This window comes from Rattus rattus, chromosome 4 (genome assembly GCF_011064425.1).
Source record: "Rattus rattus isolate New Zealand chromosome 4, Rrattus_CSIRO_v1, whole genome shotgun sequence".
Lineage (NCBI taxonomy): Eukaryota > Metazoa > Chordata > Mammalia > Rodentia > Muridae > Rattus > Rattus rattus.
This window is the reverse complement of record NC_046157.1, coordinates 10,819,658-10,836,387: the sequence shown is the minus strand read 5'-3', so window position 1 is coordinate 10,836,387 and position 16,730 is coordinate 10,819,658. Positions and strand designations below refer to the sequence as shown.

At 44.8% G+C, this 16,730-nt stretch overlaps 1 protein-coding gene across 1 annotated transcript in view; it reads left to right on the top strand.

Moving 5' to 3' along the window:
* Nucleotides 1-13,992, top strand: part of P3h2 (prolyl 3-hydroxylase 2) — a 145,261-nt gene extending 131,269 nt beyond the window's left edge. Inside the window, exons 9-15 of the mRNA XM_032900041.1 lie at nt 1,308-1,435; nt 2,008-2,103; nt 2,731-2,881; nt 3,704-3,821; nt 5,557-5,632; nt 8,230-8,370; nt 12,822-13,992. Of these exons, the coding sequence (XP_032755932.1) occupies nt 1,308-1,435; nt 2,008-2,103; nt 2,731-2,881; nt 3,704-3,821; nt 5,557-5,632; nt 8,230-8,370; nt 12,822-12,914 (803 nt within the window). The 3' untranslated portion in view covers nt 12,915-13,992. The remainder of the gene's footprint in view (nt 1-1,307; nt 1,436-2,007; nt 2,104-2,730; nt 2,882-3,703; nt 3,822-5,556; nt 5,633-8,229; nt 8,371-12,821) is intronic.
* Nucleotides 13,993-16,730: the final 2,738 nt, after the last annotated feature.

Here is a 16,730-nt window from a genome sequence, read left to right as displayed (position 1 = left end):
GACACAGCTGATATGCAAACCAGACTAACAGATAGTGGTTTTCCCCAGTTTGACCAGTCTGCTCATATTGATAAAGGAAACATCAATTTCTGCGTCTTTTTTTCCTTTAGTGGCTGTCTTTTCGCTCTCCTGACAATGCCCTTTAACTGTCTGTGCCCTCCATAGCTGGCCTCCCTCAGCGAGGTGTGGTACCTTCAGGAATGTATCAGGTTCTTACATTCATGACTCCAGTGGGGAAAGGAATTGTTCTCTTTCTTTGTTAAGTTTCTACTTCAGTCTCTGCTTTTCTCACCAACATTCCTCCGCCCCTCATCCTCCAAGGAGGCTATGTGGGGCTAATGGTTCTAAAACACTCCAGAAAACACTCACGTGAAGAAAACCAATTGCCCTAAATATAGGAGTACATTGTCAACGGTGTTGGAAACCAGGGGATGCTGTGTTCCCTGATGTCTGAGTTGCATGCGGAAGAAATCTGGGTGGCAGACCTGTACCGTACTTAGCGAGCAGGAATCTATAGCAATGCAATGGTCGTGATGCTGCATCAGAGCTACAGTGAGGGACCGTGAAGAAAGGCATCTTCCTGGAGGAGATACTGAAGCAGGTGGAATGCTGCTTTCTCAGAGCAGAATTAAATTTAAAAAATGGTTTAACCGCTGCACATTCAATGCTTATAGCCCTGTGGGAGAGCTGGCGTCTAAACATCTACTTTCCCTCAATCCGTATTGCGTTTGTTGAATAATAAAAAGAAGAAAGTGAAGGAAGCAATGCCCACTCCTAAAGGGCGGAGGGTTTTATTATAGATAAGAGAAAGCACAGACAGAGGCATCTGGGAGAGTCCAGCATGAACACCACCTGCCACGTGAACCTGACACATAAGAAGAAAGGGGATTAGACATCTAGAAGCTGAAAGGCCCGGAAAGTGGAATGATGACTGTCAGCCCAAAGGCCAAGAGGCCACCTTAGCTAAAATGGCTGGGTTATATGAGAAAGGGAAGCTTGGACAAGAGATACCTTGCCTAGTCCCCGCACAGGTGGTATTCAGAGTAGGGGGTATGTATGCCAGAGACAGGGTAACAGTCCATCCATGTTGATATGCTAATCGGCACCTCAGTTAGCAGTTTATCCCCAAGTTTGAGACCTAAACCTTTATCAAGCTTTGTACTATGCAATTTGTCTTGTGTGTTTGTGTTCCTATGGAGACTGCATCTCCCGCACTCACTCTCCATTGCAGACTGACTGTTGGGTTTTCTATGCTCCCTCTTAGAGGGTGGAAGTCGCAGGAAAGACGCTCTGCTTTCTCCCTCCAGGTGGCCCTCTGCTCTATGAGAACATCACCTTCGTCTACAACTCCGAGCAGCTGAATGGGACTCAACGGGTTCTCCTAGATAACGTCCTGTCGGAAGAACAGTGCCGGGAGCTGCACAGTGTGGCCAGTGTGAGGACTAGAGAATAGGAGACCTTAAAGCTAACCTATGCTCAGCCTGGAGGCAGTGACATAGAGGGGACAAGATGCTCGCCAGTCAGCACTTAGCCTGCAGGACAGTGTCCTGGAGAAGGCCAGTCCCTATGCCAGAGTGTCAGAACCCTTGAGGGCAACAAGGGAAACTGAAATTGCGCTTACTCAGGTGGAAGACAGTCTCTGTGAAGGTGCTTTGTAGCTCCAGGGTTGGAATGATCTGAAACTCCCCCTGGCTTAGTTCTTAGGAGAGTAGCCACCCAGCATGTGCCCCGCCTAGCATAAAAGTCTCTGGAGAATTCTCTTTATTCTAACCAGCCACTAGCCAGTACATGAAGAATTTAAATTATATGTCTATTTAAGAAAAGGTGCTCTATTTTTTAATGAAAATGGGCTGAAGATAAAGAAAATGCCCTCCGTTGGTTAGAATTGTTTGTCTCTGAACCATTGGGTTAAATGATACCGAGTCCTGGGTTGTTTTCTCAGCCAAAGCAGAAAGGATAGATTTTTAGTCGTCACTAATAGAGTCTTTTAATTCATTTTATCCTCAGGGAATCATGCTGGTTGGTGATGGATACCGAGGGAAAACGTCACCCCACACACCCAATGAGAAGTTTGAAGGAGCAACTGTTTTGAAAGCACTCAAAGTAAATTCTTTATTTCCCTTAAGCTTGGGTTCCTGGGAGAAGGCAGAGGCCTTCGTGAATGGCAGACTGAGGAAGAAGAGTTTAGAGGGGCGCAACTGAGAAATGGAACTTGGTTGGTGGCTTTGTCACTCGCTGGTGGTGCTGAGGGTTCATTCTCAGCAGATGCTCGTTCACTAAACCACAGCCTGGCCACTGCAGTTTCGGAAAATCCCCTCCCTCAGGCATCCATCCACCAAGCTTCATGCTTCCTCAGTTTCTGTCTCCCCCAAAACTGCAGCCACTATCCTCAAGGACGTCATGAGCTAATGACAGAAACATTCCAAAATCAGTAATTCTTCTCTGGAAACTGTATTAGAGAAGGATGAAGTGTATATTATAGGAGATGAAGGATAAGGTATTATAGGAGAAGAGAGAGTATTGAGCTTTTTAGTTTCCCTCTATGGTTAGGAAGAGGCTGGTCCAGTGGTTCATTGTTCTATCTGAAACCACAAGCATGTAGAAGTTATTCTTCCTAGTTGATACAGAGATGGCTAGTCTGTAGTCTCTGAATGAAACCTAGAGCCTGTTGGTCTCGAGCCCTCCAGTCAACCCCATGGTCTCCAATTCCTTGGCTTTCTGTTGTTTCAGTTTGGTTATGAAGGCCGAGTGCCACTGAAGAGTGCACGGCTGTTCTATGACATCAGCGAGAAGGCTCGGAAGATTGTGGAGTCCTATTTCATGCTGAACTCAACCCTGTATTTTTCCTATACACACATGGTCTGCAGAACAGCCCTGTCTGGTAGGTTTCCAGAACCTGAACTTGTCGCCTTCCGCTTAGCATGCCCCAGGAAAGAAAACAATGCACTGTAAAGCTCTATTACATTCTAGAATGGTCAGTTACGAGGACTATAGCTGTCTAAAACAACAGAAATTTATTAACTCGTTTTCTTCCCCTTTGACTCCTAAAGTTCTGGAGGACCCTCATTCTGTACATTTTCTGCCTTCAAATCCATTTTCCCATAATTGCTAAGACAGAAGAAAAATGCTTCTCTGCTTGGGGTTTCAGGGACTCTGGAAGCTGAAAAGTACAGTTGTGGCCACAGTAGAGCAGAGGCGTAGATGGTGAGGAGCTCACTGAAGAGCCTTCTGAGAAACAGGTGCCCCTCACTCCTGCTTGTTGTCAGACTTTTGCTTTTCTCCTCACTCACCTCAGTGTGAGGGGAAAAACCTACCTGTCAGAGCCCGTTACACCATTGGAGAGTGAGTCAGAACCTTTGGTTTACGTCTCCTAGTCCTCCTGGAGCCTTTGCTAACCCACATGCAGGGCAAACCATACAACGCCTGGGCTTTACCAGGTATGTGTATTCCATCTTCTCTAGCTGAAAAGACGCGTGTGGCTTGGCCCAAGTTCCTTATCAAGATTAAGCTGAAGCACAGGAGTCCCTCAGCCAGCCGCTATTTTTATATAGCACCACTTCCTTCTGTCTCCCCATCTTGGCAAGGGACAGCCAGAAACCGAAGATGGCCGTCAAACTGTGCTTTCTCCTTGCACACTGCGGTGACTCTGCTGCCGTTCTTCATCCTGCTTGCTCCCAATTCTCTTTGTTCCTTCTTCTGGCAGGGCAGCAGGATCGAAGAAATGACCTCAGTCACCCCATTCATGCGGACAACTGCTTGCTGGATCCAGAAGCCAACGAATGCTGGAAGGAGCCTCCTGCCTACACCTTTCGGGACTATAGGTAGGGCCGCTCCTCGTCAAGCTTTGGTGGGAAGAGGGAAGCCGCCTTGCTTTGCTGCTTCCTTGTTCCTTTCGGTGAAGCAGAGTTCTCCAGGCATCAGCTGGAGCCTCCATGACGGAGCAGGAGCTGTAGGTTGATGTCATTATGCGGGTGAAGGCGGGTACAGGCTAGAACAAGGCCTGTGATTGGACGAGAAGGAAGCATGGGCGGGAGAAAAGTTTTAGAGAGGAGGAGATGGGGCGGGGTGGGGGTGGGCAGCCAAGAGAACATGGCGGCAGATGTTAAGATTTCTCTCTGCACATTTACAGGTTGATGTGGCTATTCTTAAGGGATGGATGTGACAGGATTTGGTGTGTCTAGATGAGCAAACTATATTTTACCTAGGTGGGCAATTGTATCTTATCAATTGTTGTGTTGTGTGTTCTTCATGTGGTGATTTAATTGAGTTCAAGAGAGTGTATGGTGGCAGGACACCTGGGCCCACCATGGAATTGGCATATGTATGTCTGGCATGGTGTCAACTGCCTTGGGAACTGGATGGGTAGAGAGACTGTTCCAGGCTCAGAGAGAAGCCAGCAGCAGTGTGGTATGGGATGGAGCAGAGCGGGTGAGAGGCTTTGTTGACTGAGATGGAAATATTCCCACGGATACCATGTGGCCCTTTGGTGCCAGCACTGGTGAGGGATAAAAGAAACTTTTTTTAAAAAATTTTACCGTGACAAGGAGCCTTCTCATTTTTGCCTTAAGCATCATGCTTCTTTTGTCTCCTTTTAATTAGACAAGCCGCATTCTAGATCAATCTGTTTCACCAAAGCGTATCATTTTGCATGTGTTTCCCACTCCAAGAGCTCACAGGCCTGGTCCCTTAACATACATAACACATTATCACATGCATGTGTATTATTCACATTCACCAAAGATCATGTCTATATTTTTCCATTATGAAAACAGAAATGATGGGGAAGAACTCAGTTTTCTATACAGGGCTGGCTACTGGGAGTTTGACATGTTCCAGTGAATTCATGGGCAACACAATCAGACTTGGTTTTGTTTTTAGTTTTGTTTTTGTTTATCTTCTTTCAGGCATAGGTCAAAGGGCAGGAGATGAGGAGACCTGAGAGATCGGGGTACATAATGTGAAATTCTCAGATATTCAATAAAAATATTATGTTGGAAAAAGTAAAAGGAAATAGAAACTCAAAAAGGGAATACTGGTGTACAGTATGAGGGGATATGTTAGTACACTAAGAGAAGATACCCTAGCATGAAACAATATATGTTAATATGTAGTGACTGTTAATATTTAATAACATGACAGTTGCTATGTTGTATTTTATTCATAATATTTAGTGAGCATTTCCTATCTGCATGACCAGGCTAGAATGCATTACCTAAGCTAAAGAAAGAGAAACCCATCCCGGTGCTCCTTCTATACGTGGGAAGAAGAGAGTTATAAGCAATGTGGCTGGATTCAGAGGGCTATCTGAAGTCAAGCCTGGTTAGCTGTTGACAATGTAAAGTGAGTTTTGAAATGAGGCCAAAACCACACAGAAAGGGACCGGTAAGCAACAGGAGATAGCCCAGACACTCCTGAGCCTAATTTCACAGGTTTGGAGGGCCAGCATCAAAGGCAACTCCCCGTTCAGGCCACTCCCTTCGTCACTAGTCGTCCACATTTTACTGTGATGCTGTTGAAGACTGGACTGTCATTGACTGCCCCGCCCCCTCCTTACAGTGCTCTCCTGTATATGAATGACGACTTTGAAGGAGGAGAATTCATCTTCACGGAAATGGATGCTAAAACTGTGACTGTAAGTCACCCCCTTCCTAAACTGTAGTTTAGTATCTTCAATCCAGCATTACCATCTCTCTGGGATCTTTCAGATTGTTGGATTTCAAATAGTTCTGAGCTCAAGAACTTAAGAAGTAAAGAGGGTTCCGGTAGTTTATATGTAATAAAAATACTAAAGCATAAGTCACCATTTTAGTCCATTTTAAAGATGAGCAAATTGAGAAATAGGGATTTTTTTAAGGTCTTCGTCACAGTCATTTAAATGATATTAGCTGTGGGATCATAGCCTGGAGGTTCTGTCAAGTAATCCAGTGGGAATCTTCCAGCCTCAGTTCCTAAGTCACCCACATCAAGGACGAATCAACGGCTTTGAGTAGCCAGAGTGCTTAGACTAAGCATGAATTTCCAAACATGGACATAGGTGCATGCAAATTGATATATACAATTAAGTATAAGCCGTGAGCTTTTACCTCCAAATGGATATTTATATTCACAAATATTTAAAGTAAAAGTCACAGACAGCCATTTTATTCACAGTCAAAAAATGGCTTCAGAAACCAGCGTCCTTAGCATGCACAGACTACATGGTTAGACTCTTTTGGTCATTAAGCCAAAGACCAAACACACTATGAGAACACTAAACTACAAAATGAAAAACTTATGAATAATTATAAGTTGATTATAAGGTCTCTTTCTTCCTGCAAAATCTAAGCAGTTGAGACATGTGCGTGAAGTTCTTGGCATAGGTAAGAAAATTTCAAACGCTCTCCTTGTTTGAGCATTCAATCTTAGCTTACCCGCTTTCCTCAGTGGTAAAATAGTCATGGAGCACCATGGAGAAATAAGTGGATGATATCTTAGGCTATATATCATTGGCTTAAGGAGGATTCCTATGAGGATTGGTGGAATAGTACCAAGAAGTACAGGTATAATTTAAGATATTTCATGAAATTGAACGCAACGACCTATGTTCAAGCAGATGCGCTGACTCACCCTCTGCTTAGAAAGTAAGATAAATCAGGAAGTAGGTTGAGGCTTCAGACTGAGAATATAAACCACGATTGATGATCTGGGCTGAAGTTTAACTCCTTGTAAAGATTCTCACTCGTGGAGAAGCTATGCACACAAAACATCTTGTTTCCAAGCTTTGAAAACCTGGAAGCTGAAGAAGAAAAAGAGTTATATTTTAAATCACTTGAAAGAAAAAAAAAAAAAAAAAATCAGACTGGTGGTTAAAGATTCCTTTGCTTCTACTCCATCTAGTGGCCATATTTGGAAATGCCCAATGGTTGATGTCTGTCTTTGCTGAGTGTAAGTTGAGTACCATCCTGCTGCTTTTGTGGGAAAGCCGGAACGGGTGGGGAATGTTCCCCTCGACCAGTTCTATGGTTCTAATACCTGAGGCATCTGCCACAAAACCCAGAATCTACTTCCCTCCAAAACGTGAATGAAAAAAAAAAAGCGTTAAGCTTTGAATGGAAAAGCTCAATAGCGCCTCATGCTCATTCATGCAGCAGAGTTTAAGGCTTTTGTAGATAATTAAAATTATCAGGTGGGAATTCTTTAAAATGGGGAATTCTCATTTATCTGCTTTTCCATAACAAACCTAATCCAATCTCAAGAGAAGTGGGCAGGGTCCTCTCTTCCTGCCCAGCATTGGGTACTGAAGGGCAGTTTTGGTTCCCAGCATCCACATCAGGCGGCTCACAACTGCCTCAGACTCCAGCTTCTGGGGACCCACGCCTTCTTCTGGATTACATGGACACCAGCACTTATGTGTATGACCCATATACATACAACAACAATAACAACAACAACAACAACAATACACACACACACACACACACACAGGACATTAACACAGAGTTAATTTTACAGAGCATTTAAAGACTTTAGAAAAATTCAGATATGTTCCTGAGAGCGTTAGAAAGAAATAATCCCATAGCTGTCACACACACACATCACACACACACACACACACACACACACACACACACACTGGCCAGGGCTGCCACTGTGCTGTCTGTGGTTGTCATTCCAACCTCAATGGAATGAGTAAGCTCTCATTATCTCCTAAAGGATGCAAAATGACATCTAACCCTATTACACACCTTTATGACACAGGACCGCAGCCTCGAACACACTGTAGCCTATGTTGCTTAGACTGCAGATTCTCAGCCTGGTCCCTTCAGCAGTTCCCTCACTGCCCTGCCCTTCTCTGGTACCCCTCGTGTTCTGGTTTCCTTCCCATTTTACAGGTATCAGAATGCATGTCCACATTAAGTGTCAAAGAATCGAAAGTGCCAAGGGCTGATGTAGTAAACTAAAGTGGACGTTTGTGTTCTTGAGTGGCCAGGCCCATGCCACGTGAATCCTATGTGCATGGGATGGCCACCCAGGTTGCTTAAGTGTTCTTATTGTATAAGGAAAAAGTTATTTTGAAACTATTTCTATTTTGCAGGTAAAAGTAACTGAGGTAATGTCTGTTTTATTTCATCATGAAGATTGCATTATTCTTTGCTTCCAATTTTAACCGAAAGGAGTAGTCCCACAGAAGGAAAGACAGAAGCTCACGGGACACAGGAACTGAAAGTCTCACTTTTATTTTGTTCTCAGGCCTCTATAAAGCCAAAATGTGGGCGAATGATCAGCTTCTCATCTGGTGGCGAGAACCCTCATGGGGTGAAGGCGGTTACCAGAGGCCAGCGCTGTGCTGTGGCGCTGTGGTTCACCCTAGACCCTCTCTACCGAGAATTGGTGAGTCCGCACCCTGCTTTCTGGATTGACCACTATGTAAAGTCCTTTACGTGGTCCCTAAGACTGTACTGACTTTTGTAGTGAGATTTGGGGGAAAGAAAAGGGACTGCGAAGGTAACTTTTACCCAGTTGAGTTCTAACCATGAAGACATATGCAGAAATAGATCCCTTAGTGCATCTTGGTTGTCACAACAAATGTTGACTACTGAATTCACTGACGCCATTGTACCATGTTACCACTAGACCGTGGGGAGCCAGGACTTTCTCCTGGTCACTAGTAAGGATAGGAAAGCGTCACAACATCTCTGAGTAGTTCATGCAGCATGCGTGGGAAAGCATCAAGGGAACTAGAGGACCATTATTATTTGCTACCCTATTAAGTTGAATGTTAAAATAATACTATATTTGGACTGTCCAGGACACTTACTGTTTCTGTCAAGAGCCCTGTAGTTTAGACCAGCAGGGAGAATAGAAACTCCTGGGAGAACAGTCAGGCTCCCTTTAGGTATAACTTCCAAGTCCTCCTCTTGGCTCAGTGATAGCATCAGCTTGAAAATATCCATCAGAGCTCTGCCGTAGCTCAAGGGTCTGATGGTGATGGCCACGAAGGGTGGCTCTGAAGAGAGCCGACACAGACGTCTACCGCTGACTTCAGGGTCTACTGCACACCTGAACGTGAAGGAGAGACGATTCTCTGGTTTATACCTGTAAAGATCTGCCTCTTGTTGCTGTGGCAGGAACTCTCTATGTTGAACTGTCTGCCCTGTCGCTCACTACATAGACCAGGCTACTTTTGAACTCTCAGGGATCCTCCTGCCTTTGCCCCATGAGTGCTGGAATTAAAAGCATGCGTTCAATGCTGCTAAAGATGGTTTGATTTTCAATGGCGTGTGTGTATGCACATGTGTGTGTGTAAGCAGAGTTCTGATGAGACCACTTAGCCTCCTGGAGTTAGAGCGAGCCACCAGACATGGTAGGTGGGAACGGAAATCCAGGCCTCTGCAAGAACCCTGTGCATCCTAACCGAGGTCGTCTCCCAGCCCCTGCAATTCTAGTTTTACAATGATGTGCATATTTTTTTCCTTTCAATTTCTAAACTGAATCCAGTGTCGGCAGCAGCAGCGGCAGCCGCAGGTTAATTACGTTTTCTTTTTGTCTGCACCCTCAAAGCACTTTCTTCACAGCTAGGTAGGGCTTGAGGTCAGGAGTGAAGAGAAGATGGCCGCTGACTACAAGGGAAGTCCGGCAGCCAGGAAACGACAACACCGCAGTAGCATCTGAAGCCAGGGCTATAAGGACAGCGGCCTGGCACAGACAAAAAAGGTGCCAAGGATGAGAACTCAGCAGAGGCCAGAAAACTTGGTGGGAGTGCAGCATCCTCCTTCACCTGTAGTTTCTACTTGGGTTTTTAATCTACAAAACGCCAGCACCATTGCCCCTATGTGAAAGTCTAGAGAGCAAACTCTAGACTGGGGAAAACTCAGCACCCCATTTTAGTATGAATTTGAAATCATTTCACACCCACCACCACCTCACAAGACATCATAGCATTTTATTAAAGTAATTCACGCAAACCTTGTTCTCTGCTCCTTCTCTACACCAGTGTCCATGCTTTATAAAAAAGTGAGAGAAACATCTCCAGTGTTCCGGGCTTTAGCGGCATCTAGTGGTCACAGTAGGAAATGACAAGCACCTCTTAGAATTGCTATCTGCAATGTTTTCTCCTCTGGAAAAACTCCCAGGAATCACCTAAGTGTTTGATGCCTAGAACACTAATGCCTGACTACCTTCAGATGTGCGCATCTAACTACGCACAGAGCTTTATGAGTACCAGGAGTTTAAAACGTCCCAGGTGCTTCTAATATGTGACAGTTTGTGAATCCCTGGGTTTAACTCCAACTTAGATCAGACTCCTCAACACAGAAAGCCTGTCCAAGAAAAGTAAGTAACAGATCGTCTATATAATTACTGAATGTGCATGGTAATGTATATCTTTACTCCCAGCACTGAAGAGCAAAAGCAGGCAGATTTCTGAGTTCGAGGCCAGCCTTGTCTACAGAGTGAGTTCCAGGACAGCTAGGGCAACCCAGAGAAACCCTGACTCAAATATATATGTGCATGTGATAGATTAAAAAGAAAGGAAGAAAGAGAGGGAGAGGGAAAGAGAATCTTATCTTTAGGAAGTATTCAGCCACACACATACATAAGATACTAGATGGTTTGTAGACATCTGTCCCAGCCCGTGGGTTTCTTCCCTTTTAAGAGAAGCATATGTTAATAGTTCCTTGTGGCTATCAAACGCAAAAGCTTTGAAGGCTTATCAACTTGCTGAGCCCTGTGCTTTCAAGAGGTAACAATGCGGTTTCCCATTATTTAGTATCTTTGCCTGTATGTGACATGATTATTAACTCTCAGCTCCTTCACGGCAGGAAGTTTGTTCTCAAGTCAGAATCTAGTTATTCTAATAATTTAGTGTGCTGGAAACTGGACTAGGAATGGCCAAGGGGGAAGAGAAACTGTACAGGACAAAATTTCTGCTTTCGTGAAACTTCACATTAAGCCAGAACAATGACAACAGGAACCGAGTTACTAACAAGACAAGTTCTGTAAGAATCGTCTGCAGCAAATGATCACTTAGGGACAGGGAGAATCAGTTGGGGAAGGTTTAATTTGGGAGGCAATGTTGGCAATAATCTTTATAAGATCAGCATCCCTTGGGGAGATGCGCTTTAGACCTTCATTTCCATAAATACTTCCTTTTTAATATAATGAAGCCCTTGCAAGAGGCAGTAGGTTTTATGGGCGCTGAAAATATATCAGTGACCAAGACAATGAGATCCTACTCTCTCCTTTTTACATCCTAGAACAAGAAGAAAAAAGACCAAAAATCAGCAAAAATATGCACGTAATACAATTTGTTTCAACAGCAATATAGAATAGCATAAATGACTTGAGAAAAACAATTTACAAGTGCATGATAAGTGAGTTACAACCTGAGTGGCAGGGAGAGGCAACTAAAAGGAAGACAGGAAGAGAGTGACTCCAGGCAGAGGACAGCTTGTACAAGACCAGAGATAAGAAGAGTTTTGGAGTAGGGTAGTTGAGAACCAAAAATAAACCGGGAAAATGCTCAGTGTTAAAGCATACACCTTGCCTGTGCATGCTTCTGGGTCCAATCCCTAGCACCATGAAAGGAACAAACCAAATGCCCACAAAAGGTCAAAGTAGCTAGAACTGACTGAATGCTTTCTAAAAGGTGAGCATTGGATGTAAGGCTAAGAAAGAGTCAGGGCCTTGTTTCACAGTTCCTATTAGGCAGATGGATTTGCTTCTAGCTGCTCAGAAGCCATTGCAGTGATCCTCTGCTCATTCCTCACACTCTTATAAGCTCCCCTAGGCCTAGGGAATGACTACACAGAAAAGATGACGTCAGCCAACACGTGGACTTAGGTCAGGGGAATATCACAGGTAAACAATGGCTTAACCCAAGGGGAGGTTGCCTTGGAAGTTGAAGGAAGACTACTGGCTCTGTGCCAGACTGATACAGAGGTAAAAGATAACACAAGCTATACGGGGAGCCTCTGGGAGAGCATTTCTAATCAAGGCTGGGAAGCTGTTTTGAGAATGAACGCTCAGAGACGTTGAGGTAACCAAATGTAGTATAAGTTGGGCAGAGAGGGGCAGTACACAATATAACTGAAGAAGAAAAAATATTAAAAAAGTGACAGCTCACCAAGAAAACAGAGCCAGGGACCAAGTGAAGAATGGTGAGCCCAATGTGGGACAGTGTTGCAGTTAGAGTTAAGGGAGAATATCTACCAGGAGCGTAATCGAGGAGGAAAACTTGTCTGGAACCTCCTAGGACACTTAGTGAGAAGGATCTGAAAGAGTTGTTCTTAAGATGTAGTACTTAGCTATTTAGAGGACCTTTCACAATGTCCAGACACACTTTCGTTTCCATAATGTGGGGACATCTTGTAGACCAGGGATGTTAACATTGACAATAGATCTCTCTCTCTCAAATGTCAGTAGTGCTTGTCTGAGAAACTCTGGCTTTCATCCTCCATGAAAAGACAGGGACACAAACAGGACACAGAAAGACAGGGACAGAAACCTTATCTAGTAAGGGAGACTAGGAGGACCAGGCTTCTCTGGCAAAAGGTGAGTAGTCTCTTCAGACAGACACTGAGCTGGTGTTTGACCTGAGAGACAAAGAGGGTAGAAAGCTGATGAATGGATGAGATTTCTTCCTCAGGAGCCATCTTGGAAGGTAATGGCTCAGAACATGGGAAGTGTAAAGAATGCATTGGTTTGACTGAAGTAAGTGTATTCTTGACTGGATGTTGCACCAATCTGTGCACAGATGGCTGGCTGGAAATGTTGGGGAAGCATCTGCTGCCCGGGCTGGTTATTACGCTTGTACCAGAAATGTGTCAATTGTCTTTTTGCAGGAGCGGATACAGGCTGATGAAGTGATTGCCATCTTGGATCAAGAACAGCATGGGAAGCATGGACTGAATATTAACCCCAAAGATGAGCTATAGAAAAGAGAGTATTCTATTGAATATTTATTTAAATAGATAATCTTATGAGAACGTTTTTATTTTTGTACAGAGCCGTGGTATAAATTAACAGGATACTATGAGTTGTTAATTCTGCCTCTCTTCCTAACTTTGCTCGCATTGCCTTCTTCCAGTCTTCCATGTTTTGCTTCAGATCATCATTCGGAGCCCAGTCACACCCTCAACCCTGCACCACACAGAGTTACAACACACACACTCTGTATGCCACACAGGTTAGCATATATCATGAATGCACTACAGAAGCACACAAATGCCACTTACACATGACACAAACTCCCAAACATGCCACACATACATAAGCATACCCGAACACGTACCACCCAGATACACAAACACTATGTCACACACGCATGCACGCGAGCATACACACACTCACACACAAACACAAACACAGTTAATTTGCTGCATATTCAGAAGCTCGACACAATAGGCTGGTACTCAGCTCCCCACAGCTAGAGTGTGCCCAAGTCTAAAGTTACAATGTGAATTGGTTTCAGGCCTCTGTGACTTACTGCCTTCCCCCATCACCTCTCGTGGTACTGATGGCTGAGAGTCCAAACTCTTCACAGCAAGCTTGCCTTGTGTCTGAGGAGACCCAGGACAACATCCACAGGGCCCCAAGAATCCCTCTGAACAGCATCTTTCAGGCTGGAGGAAGCCACCGCTGGAATAAGGACTGTGACACAGGACCCCCTTGTGTAGACCATTAGGACTGGTATTTTCAGCAGAAGTTCTGATTCCCCTCATAGTGCTCTGTAAGGGACAGCCTCCAAGTTGTCTTTAAAGAGGCACACAGAGGTCCCAGCAGCACGGGTTCACCCCAGTGATAGTGGAAGAATGAACATTTTTAATCCCCCTGTCCCAGGTGCTATTGCTAGGCTTCAGGAGAGGGGCTGCTGCTGGTATAAATTCAGAACTGCTTCTCATAGGCTGCTCCTCTTCAGCTGCCTCTGTTGGGCAGCCTCTTCTCCCTGCTGCTGTCAGCTCACAGAGGCATGCTGTGTCTGAGGTGTTTAATAAAGGGATCCTTGTTACAGCATTTGTCTTCTGATACACCCATTTTACCCTCTGATGGTGATTTTGTAACTATGTGGGATGACCCTGGAGCAGTGGACCATGACAACTCTGCTAGCAGACAGTGGGTAGCTTGCTTTGGAGGGAACAGGATGGGCTAGCAAGCTGGAGTGTTAATTCAGAGAACTCAAAGGCCTAGGGCTTCACTGCAAAGGCTCTGCTCTGTCTTACTCTAGCCTCTGGGAGACCACACCCACTCTTGCAATGTTCTCCAGTAAAGGTGAGGTTCACTTTCTGCCACTTCTGATCTATTAGTGCTAAGAGCATTTGAACTGAGAAATTCAACTACAGCGCTGTGTGCTCTTGACCTACCGCTGCCAAACCAGGATTCTGGATTCATCTCTGCTATGGAAGAATGGAAAACGTTCTTGATTCCCAGGTGACCTAGAGTGACTCCCTTCCTCTTTCTGGCCTCCAGTGAAAATGGTGTAGTTCATTGTAATCTTTCCAAAACCCTATGCCTTGCTCAAGATATAAACCTAACACGAACCAATGGCAAGGCTTATTTTAGAAATATTGGGGGGGTGGGGATTTGGCGCAGTGGTAGAGCGCTTGCCTAGGAAGCGCAAGGCCCTGGGTTCGGTCCCCAGCTCCGAAAAAAAAAAAAAAAAAAAAAGAACCAGAAATATTGGAAAACACAAGCAACATCTTTCTGCTAACATCTGAGAGCAGCCAGTGACGTCACTACAGGTGCATGAGACTCTGAAACTTGCTTCCCGACTTGAGGGTTAACAGTTCGTGATAAGCGAAGAAGTTGATTTGTTTGCTCTGCACTGCAAAGCACTTGCTGGCACTCACACTCCATGATAGACAGATCTGGGCAAGGATCTAATTTCTGTTTTCTGGTTACAAGACATCAACAAAGAAATCAGTCCTTGGCTCTGCACAGCTCTTGTTTCCTGGGTGTGCTGGTGCCCTGGGAGAGGCAGCAGCTTCAGCACAGAATGTGCCATCCAGCCCATAGAAAGTGGGTAAGGGCCTCAGTAGATGCCGCCACTGTCGTGTGCGATCTCATCGTGTGTCACGCCGACAACAGGGAGTGGTTGTTCCCGTTCTGCTGGTTGGCTGTGTTGTTTTACACCTGGAACATCGAAGATATACTAAAGCATTCATTTTTTAATCTGCTCCACATCAAACCATGCATAATTTCATTCAAATATTTAGGGAGTGCCATCAGATGGCTTAGGAAAGCCAAACTCAGAAATTAGAGTCTCTATGTAACGTAGTCCTGTTTGCAAGTAAGTGGAAAATTCCACTGGAATTTCTGTTGTTGTGAGGGCCGAAGGAAGCTACAGAAATTACAACCCAATTCCCTCTTTCTCCTTGGGCCAAACCTGAGGTTCAGACATGATCCTGTGATGACTGAATTAGAACAGACAGGAGCAGAACTAAAGCCAGAGCTGTTGGGATGCGGGTTCAAGAGTGCCTTGACCGTGGGACTGAAATCTAGATGCAGGGCTTCCTCTAAGTAGAGAATGGGTACCTTTATCTCTTTGCACAAAGACTGAACTTGCCCCTTCTTCCATGCCTCTGCTGTTCTGGATCCTTCCACCAGGGGCACCTTTTCCCTCATTTACACAGAAGGACTCTGTGCTCACAGCAGAGTAGGTAACAAAGTCCTACCATTTGTCCCTCCTTTTGTCAAAATTCGATACTTCAAAGGTTTGTTTTCATCATCATAAAACATTAAACAGATCAAACGCTAAACATGGTCACTCCTGAGGAATCCACACGTGTTGTAAGCATGGGATACAATGCCCATTTAACAGGGGAAGGCGAGGAGAGCCATGAACACTGCATAGTGACTGCCTGTAGACACTTCCTTGACTCAAGAGCATAGAGCTATAGGGAGAAGCACGATCTTTCCAGAGAGAAGAGAAACAATGTGAGAACTGTTGCTCCCTCTACCCTCTGCCCAGGCCTAACTCATTTGCTAACAGAGAAGAAGGTTTGATTTTACAGAAGCACAGGAACTCCTCTTTTCTTACCAACAGTTATGGGATGACATGTATCTCCTTCTGTTCCAGGAGATACATTGGACACAAGTGCCTAATTGAACTTGATTTCAGTTCATTCATGAGACATAGCTAGTACCCAGCAACATTCATGACAGGCATAAAGATGATGGGGGGATCATGGGTGGGTGTCTTTTTTTCTGTCCCTCAAAGGCAGTGATTGTCTTTAACTTAAATTGAGAAAGGACTGACCTAGGACAGTGCCACTTGGGATGTAAAGTGCTTTCTGCACAGCCTGCCTTTCAACTGACAGGGAAGACTCCGTTTTCCTGGCTTTTCATCGTTAGCACATAAGTAGCATTTCCTTGGCACGTACTCAGCTGAAGAGGAGCCATGGGATGAGTCAGTTCCATTTAATAACATATACCTATGAATTTTAATTGAAGTACAAATGCTGAATTATTTCACATAAGACAACCACAGGGAACAACTCCCTCACTGACGTCAAGGAAGGAGTAATGGGGCCACCTCAGCAGCTCCTCATGCCAAAGCATTAAGCATTCTGAGGAAGCTGACATTGCTGTAGCTGAAAAGTGGGGAAAGGTAGACTGAACCCACACCCTGAGCTCCTGGGAGCAAAGAGGAGCCACTTGGCAAGAATTCCAAACTACAAGACCCTGGTTCTCCCTCACCTGCCACCAAGAAGCCTGTTGACTGAAGTGACTTCTCCACATGGTCCCAGCAACCC